Source organism: Cherax quadricarinatus, chromosome 1 (assembly GCF_038502225.1).
Source record: "Cherax quadricarinatus isolate ZL_2023a chromosome 1, ASM3850222v1, whole genome shotgun sequence".
NCBI classification, from domain to species: Eukaryota; Metazoa; Arthropoda; class Malacostraca; order Decapoda; family Parastacidae; genus Cherax; species Cherax quadricarinatus.
Genome location: NC_091292.1, coordinates 1592093 through 1602845, shown reverse-complemented (window position 1 = coordinate 1602845; position 10753 = coordinate 1592093). Strand labels below are relative to the sequence as shown.

Below are 10753 nucleotides of genomic sequence, written 5' to 3'. Positions count from 1 at the left end.
TAAGGTCAAAATGAAGCTACTAATCATGAGAGATTATAACCACAAAGAAATGGCTGGGAGAATTGTGAGCCACTTGGGAGAAGAGAAACATGGAGGAATAAGATGATGATGGTGGAGATGGAGAACTTTGTGTTAACATGTCAAGGACAGAGAGAGAGAGAGAGAGAGAGAGAGAGAGAGAGAGAGACACACAGACACAGACACACAGAGTCCTGTACACAAGTCTACTGTAAGAGTTCATGTCTGGTTCATCTCTGGTTCATCTCTGGTTCATCTCTGGTTCATCTCTGGTTCATCTCTGGTTCATCTCTGGTTCATCTCTGGTTCATCTCTGGTTCATCTCTGGTTCATCTCTGGTTCATCTCTGGTTCATCTCTGGTTCATCTCTGTCTAATTAACGTTGTTGCAGAACTGTGAATTAATGAAAATTTTGTTTTTACAGGTGGGCATGTTAGCGTGAGTGTGGCCCTGGTGGCCCCAACCCTGCCCCTGCTGTCAGCAGGTAGCCAGGGGGCCCTCAACCACCATGCTGAAGGCAACCAGAGGGCCCTATACCACCTGTCTGGAGGGAGCCAGGGGCCCCTCCAGCATCCTGCAGAAGGGAGACAGGGGCCCCTCCAGCATCCTGCAGAAGGGAGACAGGGGCCCCTCCAGCATCCTGCAGAAGGGAGACAGGGGCCCCTATATCAGCACGAAGGAAGGTGAGAGAAGACCTTGCACCATGGAGGACACGGAGGTCCAGGGAGGTACCTGGAGGGCACGACGCCCACACTTGTGTCTCCTGGAGGTGACAAACCAAGGTGATGACAGGAGGGAGGGTGTGGATGACACGGTGCACAACCACACTCTTCCTGTGCACCTCCACACCTTCCGGTGCACCACCACATCCTCCCAGTGCACCACCACATGGTGTAGAGTGTGTTTCTAAGCTGGAGTGCTCCCCCACCCTCCCATATATTCTGTAGTGACCTCACATACTGGCTACATGGTTAGCACTGGTGTTGAGCAGTGTGATGTGAGTGCTGAGGGTAGAACTAACCTGGAGGTTGACGGAGAGTGCTTACCAGAGGTGTTATGTCCTGTGTCTTCACTGTATCACTGCTCACTTAACAACTCCTGCAGTAGCTGTCATCGAGGGAGCTCTCTCTGGTGCTGGCCTGTCTGTACAGTACTCCACATTCTTCTGGTGTCCTGCTGTTCCCTGCTGCTGTTGCTACCTGCTGCTGCGTCTGCTCTGGGTAAGTCTCACACATTTACTTACAATGTCTTTTGAGGGGGGGAGGTAGAAACACAGAGGTGTTGATGAGTCTAACACATCTGCAACACATGGGTAGCTTTGTTGTTGAAACTGTTAGCCTGCTCAGCAGGCTTGCTTCTTCAGCAGAATACACCTCTGTGTTCTGCTGAAGAAGCCTGCTGAGCAGGCGAACACTTTCAACATTAAACTTACATGTATGTCCAAATGTTGAACATGTTTCTGATTCATCAAGTTGTTAATGTGCAGCAAAATATGTTGATGGAAGAGTATAATACCACACCCTGACTTGTGTTGTTAGGCCACACCCTGTCTTGTGTTGTCAGGCCACACCCTGTCTTCTTGTGTTGTCAGGCCACACCCTGACTTGTGTTGTCAGGCCACACCCTGTCTTCTTGTGTTGTCAGGCCACACCCTGTCTTGTGTTGTCAGGCCACACCCTGTCTTGTGTTGTCAGGCCACACCCTGTCTTGTGTTGTCAGGCCACACCCTGTCTTGTGTTGTCAGGCCACATCCTGTCTTCTTGTGTTGTCAGGCCACACCCTGTCCCAGACCAAGCCTGAGTTCAACTCACACAACCAGGCTGAGGTCAGACTGTGTTGTGTTGCCTGCCGTGACCCTGCCATGCAGTGTTGCCTGGCGTGACCCTGCCATGCAGCGTTGCCTGCCGTGACTCTGCCATGCAGTGTTGCCTGCCGTGACCCTGCCATGCAGTGTTGCCTGCCGTGACTCTGCCGTCCGCAGGGTTTGACATTCTCTCCAGTTTTCGACGAACTAAACACAAATTAGCAGTTGACTAGTGTTACGAGCGATAATGAACACTGTTGTGGTACTTTATGACGCCATTGTGCCGGGAGGAAGGAAGAAGAACAAGCTAGTAGAATGTACGTGAAGCCTACTCCAGTGTGTGTGTGTGGAATGTGCGGAAGCCTACTCCAGTGTGTGTGTGTGGAATGTGCGGAAGCCTACTCCAGTGTGTGTGTGTGTGGAATGTGCGGAAGCCTACTCCAGTGTGTGTGGAGGAGTGTGCGTGAAGCCTACTCCAGTGTGTGGATGATTGTACGTAAAGCCTACTCCAGTGTGTGGAGGACTGTACATGAAGCCTACTCCAGTGTGTGTGGAGGAGTGTGCGTGAAGCCTACTCCAGTGTGTGTGGAGGAATGTGCGGAAGCTTACTCCAGTGTGTGTGGAGGAGTGTGCGTGAAGCCTACTCCAGTGTGTGTGGAGGAATGTGCGGAAGCTTACTCCAGTGTGTGTGGAGGAGTGTGCGTGAATCCTACTCCAGTGTGTGTGGAGGAGTGTGCGTGAAACCTACTCCAATGTGTGTGGAGGAATGTGTGTGAAGCCTACTCCAATGTGTGGAGGAATGTGCGTGAAGCCTACTCCAGTGTGTGGAGGGCTGTACGTGAAGCCTGCTCCAATGTGTGGAGGAATGTGCGTGAAGCCTACTCCAGTATGTGTGTGAAGGAATGTGCGGAAGCCTACTCCAATGTGTGTGGAGGAGTGTGCGTGAAACCTACTCCAATGTGTGTGGAGGAATGTGTGTGAAGCCTACTCCAATGTGTGGAGGAATGTGCGTGAAGCCTACTCCAGTGTGTGGAGGGCTGTACGTGAAGCCTGCTCCAATGTGTGGAGGAATGTGCGTGAAGCCTACTCCAGTATGTGTGTGAAGGAATGTGCGGAAGCCTACTCCAATGTGTGTGGAGGAGTGTGCGTGAAACCTACTCCAATGTGTGTGGAGGAATGTGTGTGAAGCCTACTCCAATGTGTGGAGGAATGTGCGTGAAGCCTACTCCAATGTGTGGAGAGCTGTACGTGAAGCCTACTCTGGTGTGTGAGGGAATGTGCGTGAAGCCTACTCCAATGTGTGTGGAGGACTGTACGTGAAGCCTACTCCAGTGTGTGGATGATTGTACGTAAAGCCTACTCCAGTGTGTGGAGGACTGTACGTGAAGCCTAATCCAGTGTGTGGAGGACTGTACGTGAAGCCTACTCCAGTGTGTGGAGTACTGTACGTGAAGCCTACTCCAGTGTGTGGAGGACTGTGCGTGAAGCCTACTCCAGTGTGTGGAGGACTGTGCGTGAAGCCTACTCCAGTGTGTGGAGGACTGTGCGTGAAGCCTACTCCAGTGTGTAGAGGACTACGTGAAGCCTACTCCAGTGTGTGGAGGACTGTGCGTGAAGCCTACTCCAGTGTGTGGAGGACTGTGCGTGAAGCCTACTCCAGTGTGTGGAGTACTGTACGTGAAGCCTACTCCAGTGTGTAGAGGACTGTACGTGAAGCCTACTCCAGTGTGTGGAGGACTGTACGTGAAGCCTACTCCAGTGTGTGGAGTACTGTACGTGAAGCCTACTCCAGTGTTTGGAGAACTGTGCGTGAAGCCTACTCCAGTGTGTGGAGGACTGTACGTGAAGCCTACTCCAGTGTGTGGATGATTGTACGTAAAGCCTACTCCAGTGTGTGGAGGACTGTACATGAAGCCTACTCCAGTGTGTGGAGGACTGTGCGTGAAGCCTACTCCAGTGTGTGGAGTACTGTACGTGAAGCCTACTCCAGTGTGTAGAGGACTGTGCGTGAAGCCTACTCCAGTGTGTGGAGGACTGTGCGTGAAGCCTACTCCAGTGTGTGGAGGACTGTGCGTGAAGCCTACTCTACACTGCTTTCCTCTTGAAGACTTCTACACTTGTTCCAGCAGTGTTTCTGATATCTTCTGGTAAGATGTTGACTAGTCTGGGACCCCGGATGTTAATACAGTGTTCTCTTATTGTGCCCACGGTGCCCCTGCTTTTCACTGGGTTTATTATACATTCTCTTCCATATCTCTCATTCCAGTATGTTGTTATGGCAGTGTACAAATTTGGAACCAGACCCTCAGATACCTTCCATTTGAATTGAATTATCACGTGTCTCTCTCCTTCACCCCAGCAGGTACATATTTAGGATTTTGAGGCGTTCCCAATAATTTAAATGTTTTATTGGCTCTATGTGAGACATAAATGATCTGTGTATCTGTTCCAGCTCTGATCTCTCCTGCCCTGAACGGAGCCGTCAACACTGACAATACTGTATGCGAGAGAGCACACGTTATATCAGCAGTTTCACCATTGACACTATTTCCCTTGTTTTGAAAGTTTTTACTATCCACCCCATCATTTTCCAGACTATCGTGACATTATCATGTTGTATTCTTTGATGAAATGTCTGCTGACATTATTACTCCCAGATTTTTCACATATTCTTTTCATTATATTTATTGATCCTCTTGTGTTTTATATAAATGTCTGTCGTGAGTTCTTCATTCTTCCACATGTAAACAACTGGAGCTTGTCACCACTGAAGGTCATGTTCTCCACTGGAAGACTTTGTTTATATCTTATTGTTTGTGTGCGTGTGTGTCTTATACTGGGGTGACTTTCCTGTTTATTTTGTTACCATGATGTACAGTGTTAGTGTTACTGCTCTGTAATATTTGACTACTCTTCTATTGCCTCTTTTTTATAAAGGAGTAATGTCTGCACTCTTGAAGGCCTCTAGTATTTTACCTAGATCTAAGTTCTTTACTGAGTGCTAGTGCTAGTGATATTTTACCTAGATCTAAGTTCTTTACTGAGTGCTAGTGCTAGTGATATTTTACCTAGATCTAAGTTCTTTACTGAGTGCTAGTGCTGGTGATATTTTACCTAGATCTAAGTTCTTTACTGAGTGCTAGTGCTAGTGATATTTTACCTAGATCTAAGTTCTTTACTGAGTGCTAGTGCTGGTGATATTTTACCTAGATCTAAGTTCTTTACTGAGTGCTAGTGCTAGTGGTATTTGACACATCTTTACAAATAATAAAGTGCACGAGTCTAGTCCAGATGTTTCATGACTGGTCTTGTTGTGTTGTTTCTTTTACAAAATTATTGTTAATATTAGTAACATGATCTGTGTGACAGTCAGTCGTAATAATTTTTCTTCTTCATTCTGCTTTCATTAAGTGAATTCTTCAACACTGACTCGTAGTGCACTTTGATAATTACACTCATTTCTGTTTTAACTTCGATAAACCTTTTTTTGACCATTTGGGACGGGAGTTTTTAATGGGATTTTTGTGCCGTGCGATATGTTTCACCCTACAATCCTTTCCCCCACTCCCCACCCAGTCACTCTTCCCCTCCCCCAGTCACATTTACCCTCAAAAGTCACTCTTCACCACTCACACCAGTCACTACTTCACCATTTTACCATCCTTCACCCTCCCCCAGCAGATTCACCCTCACACCAGTCGTCTTACCACCCCCACCAGTCAGCTTACCACTCCCGTCGTACTCACCACTCACCCCAGCACTCTTCACCACCCCATATTGTTCTCCACCAGTCAGTACTAGATCACCCCCCAAAAATTTTTTCACCACTCCACCAGTCAACCCACCACTCACCCAGTCAGTACTGATCCTCCCAGTCAGTCCCCACCCACCAGTCAGTCTGTCACCCACCAGTCCATCCCACCCTCACCCAGTCACTACTTCACCACTCCCCCATCACTACTTCACCCTCCCCCAGTCACTACTTCCCCCTCACCCAGTCAGTACGATCACTCCCCCAGTCATACTTACCACTACCCCAGTCATATTTTCCCCCTAACTACTATTTACCCCACACCAGCGCCACCACTCCACCAGTACACTTCACCACTCACCCCAAAACACTCTTACCACTCACACCAGTACTACTTCAACACACCAGTCATCTTCACCACTACACCGGTACTAGATCCCTCACACCAGTCAGTTTTTCCACCACCAGTCAAAATTCCCCAACTCCCCATAAATTTTTACACCCACCAGTCCTCTTCACCACTCAAAAGTCACTCTTACCACTCACCCCAGCATACTTCCCCACTCACCATCGGGCAGATCCTACAATAGTTTCCCCACCCACCAGTCAGTACTTCACCCCCGAGTCACTTTTCACCACTCACCCAGTCATACCACCACTACCCCAGTCAGTATTTCCACCACTCTCCAATGATTTTCCCCACTCTAAGTCAGTACTAGATCCCCCCACCAGTCACTTTACCACTCACACCAGCGTCTTCACCACCTCCCAGTCCTCTTACCCCCACCAGTCACCCCACCACTCACACCAGTCACTACCCACCCTCAAAAGTCAGTACTAGATCCTCACCGTCAGCTTCCCCCCACAGCATTTTACCACTCACACCAGTCACATTCCCCCTCAAAAATACTTTTTCACCACCACACCAGCAAATACCACCATACCAGTCGTCTTCACCACCCCAACCAGTCAGATAGATCACTCACACGTACTTTCCCACCCCCAGCTACCCATTCATACCAGTCACTACACCACTCACCCCAGTCACCTTACCCTCACCGTCACATTTCACCCCCCCGTCATTTTCCCCCAAATCCACCAGTCAGTATTCACCACTAACCAGCTACCACCACCCAGCGTTTCCACCATCCACCAGTCAGTACTAGATCACTCACACCAGTCAGCTTACCACTCCCCCACCCCTTTCACCACCCACCAGCATTAGATCACCACCAGTCAGCCACCCTACACCAGTCGGTTTTTCACCACCCCCCCAGTCAACAGACACTCAAAAGTCAGTACCCCACCCTCCCCCAGCCCCCACCACTCACCAAAAATTTAGATCACTACACCAGTCAGTATTCACCATACCCCAGTCAGTCCCCGGGATCCCACCCAGTCAGTATACCACCACCCAGTAAATTTCACCCCCCCAAGTCATACACCACTCACACCAGTCGTATTTCCCATTCCCCCAGTCGAAGATCCCACACCAGCAGTACCCCCACCACACCAGTCACTATTTTCACCCTCCCAATCACCCCCCAAATCCACCAGTCACTACTTACCCCACCCAGTCAATTTCCACCACTCCCCCAGTCACTCCCACCACTCCACCAGTCGTTTTCCCACTCGTCGATTCCCCTCCCCCCGGGTATTTCACCCCACCAGTCAATTTTCCCCCACTCACACCAGTCATTTCACCACTACACCGTCATATTACTACACCAGCCCCACTTACCACTCCACCAGTCGATTCCCCCTCCACCGTCACTACCACCACCCACCGTCCTCCCCACCCACCAGCCCTTTCCACCACTCCACCCAGCGTTTCACCACTCACCACACTCCCCACTCACACCACCACCACACCGCAGTTTCACCACCACACCGTCATTTGGATCCTCCACCTCGTACAACCACCACCCAGTCTGATTTAACCACCACACCAGTCAGCCTTCGCCACTCCACCGTCATTTCACCACCACCCCATATTTTTTAACCACCACACCAGTCAGACGCCACTCCACCAGTCAGATTCACCACCCCCAGTCGATTTAACCCCCCACACCAGTCAATGATCACCACCAGTCAACCCCACCACTCACACCAGTCAGTATTTTACCACCCCCAGCAGACTGTCACTCACCCAGTCAGTATTTAACCAACACCAGCGTTAGATCACTCCACCAGTCGCATTTCCCCACCCGATCAGTTTCACCACCACACCAGTCGATTCACCACCACCAGTCTCCCCCAACTCACCCAGTCGTCCCCCACCCACCAGTCATTTTCCCCACCACTCACCAGTCGTCTTCACCACCCCACCAGTCGATACCACTACCCAGTCAGACTCCCCCAAACCCACCAGTCAGATTGCCACTCACCAGTCTACTTCACCACTCACCCATCTATTTAACCCCCACCAGTCAGTACGATCACTCCACCGTCACCTCACCACTCACACCAGCAGTTTTTCCCCACCCCCACCCCAGTCGATTTACCACCCCCGTCGATTCACCACTCACCAGTCGATTTCACCACTCCACCGTCGTACCCACAACTCACACCGTCAGTATTTAACCACCACACCAGTAAAAGAAACCACCACCCAGTCAGCACTTCACCACTCCACCAGTCGATTCACCACCACCCAGTCGTTTTCCACCACAGCAGTCGGTGTTGCCCCCACCAGTCAGTATTTAACCACTCATACCAGTCAGTACTTCCCCCCTAAACCAGGGGGGACTCCCCTCACACCAGTCGTACTTCACCCCCAGCAGTCGTATTACCACTCACACCGCTCTCACCACTCCCCCCAGTCAGTATTTCACCTCCCACTAGTCAGTCTTCACTACCACCTGTCGTTTTCACCACCACAGCAGTCGTATTTCACCACCCACCAGTCGTCCCCACCCCACGCAGTCGTTTTCACCACTCCACCAGTCGATTCCCACTCAGTCAGTACTTCCCCCCTACGCAGTCAGTTTTTTTTCCCATACACCAGTCGTTTCCCCCCTGTCACTCTTCACCACTCGAGCGTATTTTACCCACCAGCGACCACCCTCACCAGTCGATTCCCACTCCGGTCAGTCTTCACCCTCATCCAGTCAGACTCACCACCCCCCAAAGTCAGTACTTCACCACTCACACCAGTCAGTACTTCACCACCCACCAGTCGTTTTCACCACTCACCCCAGTCAGTTTCCCACCACACCAGTCAGCCTTCACCCCACACCAGTCAGCTTACCACTCCCCAGTCGTACTTCACCACCACCCAGTCGTGCCATCACCCCCCCACAACACATCAACTAACAATGGATCCAAGACATGAGGCAGCCTTGATCAGCTGACGCTGGTAAACAACAGCGTCAGTAGTGGGTGTGACCCTGACTTTATTACTCAACTCTCTCAGTCTTGCTCTGTTATGTTGCTCTGTTTGTTAGTCTGGCTCTGTCTGTCTGAGTTCTCTCTGAGTTCAGAGCCTAGTCTCCCCCAGGATGCCACCCCACCGTCTACTCCCCAGGTACCTACCTTTTCTTCGTAAAAAGTGGCGCAGGTGTCGGGGAAACGCCCCTTTTCACCCTCCCCCACGATGCCACTTAAGTAAATGTTTACTGTTTGTTGAAACACATGTACCAGCAACGTTAACTTGAGGACTGGACCAGCAACGTTAACTTGAGGACTGGACCAGCAACGTTAACTTGAGGACTGGACCAGCAACGTTAACTTGAGGACTGGACCAGCAACGTTAACTTGAGGACTGGACCAGCAACGTTAACGGGGACTGACCAGCAAGTTTAAAGAGGGCTGGGCCAAAGTTAACTTGAGGACTGACCAGCAACGTTAATTTAGGACTGGGCCAGCAACGTTTAAAGAGGACTGGGCCAGCAACGTTAAGGGACTGAAACCCGCAACGATAACGAGGATGACCAGCAACGTTAACTTGAGGACTGGACCAGCAACGTTAATTTGAGGACTGAACCAGCAACGATAACTTGAGGACTGTACCAGCAACGTTAACTCGAGGACCAACACGTGGACCAGCAAGATGTACTTGAGGACCAACACGTGGACCAGCAAGATATACTTGAGGACCAACACATGGACCAGCAAGATAACTTGAGGACCAACACATGGACTAGCAAGATAACTTGAGGACCAACACATGGACCAGCAAGATAAATTTGAGGACCAACACATGGACCAGCAAGATAAACTTGAGGACCAACACATGGACCAGCAAGATAAACTTGAGGACCAACACATGGACCAGCAAGATAAACTTGAGGACCAACACATGGACCAGCAAGATAAACTTGAGGACCAACACATGGACCAGCAAGATAAACTTGAGGACCAACACATGGACCAGCAAGATAAACTTGAGGACCAACACATGGACCAGCAAGATAAACTTAAAAAACATACCAACAAGATAAACTTGAGGACCAACACATGGACCAGCAAGATAAACTTGAGGACCAACACATGGACCAGCAAGATAAATTTGAGGACCAACACATGGACCCAGCAAGATAAACTTGAGGACCAATACATGGACCAGCAAGATAAACTTGAGGACCAACTGGGCCAGCAAAATAAACGAGGACCAACACATGACCACAAGATAAACTTGAGGACCAACACATGGACCAGCAGGATAAACGAGGACCAACCGGGGCCGAAGATAAACTGAGGACCAAACGGACCAACAGCAATTGAGGACCCAAAAATACCAAAGCAATTGAGGATCCCCATGGACCAACAGCAAAGAGGATCAAACACATGGACCAAAGCGTTAAGAGGGCCAAACTGGACCAACAGCGTTAAAGAGGGCCAACAAGGACCAGCAAGATAAACTTGAGGATCAACATGAACATAATTGGTCTTGTAAACTGTGATTATTGACCGACTCTTTAAGATGAAGATCACCTAACGTGTACGTTTGTTATAATGCATCTGTTGTTGCTGTTGTTACTGTTGTTACTGTTGATGTGTGCGTTGTGTTATAATACATCTGTTGTTACTGTTGTTGCTGTTGATGGTCGTTTTATAATACATCGTTGTTGTGTTTTGTTGTTACTTTTTGGTGGGTTGTGTTATAATCATCTGTTGCTGTTGTTTCTGTTTATGTGTACGGTTTTTTAATACATCTGTTGTTGCTGTTTTTACTGTTG

General features: G+C 49.6%; 1 protein-coding gene across 4 annotated transcripts in view; it reads left to right on the top strand.

Annotated features, from left to right (window-relative positions):
- The first annotated feature begins 927 nt into the window (after nucleotides 1-927).
- Nucleotides 928-10753, top strand: part of LOC128690899 (protocadherin beta-12-like) — an 87316-nt gene continuing 77490 nt past the window's right edge. For 2 of the 4 annotated variants that reach the window (XR_011394579.1, XM_070103809.1), the window contains exon 1: nucleotides 928-1238. Coding sequence is in view for 3 of the 4 variants with exons in the window: in XM_070103809.1 (XP_069959910.1) it covers nucleotides 986-1238 (253 nt within the window). In the remaining variant the exon portion in view is untranslated. The remainder of the gene's footprint in view (nucleotides 1239-10753) is intronic. The other 2 variants (XM_070105125.1, XM_070104563.1) reach the window with 2 other exon arrangements.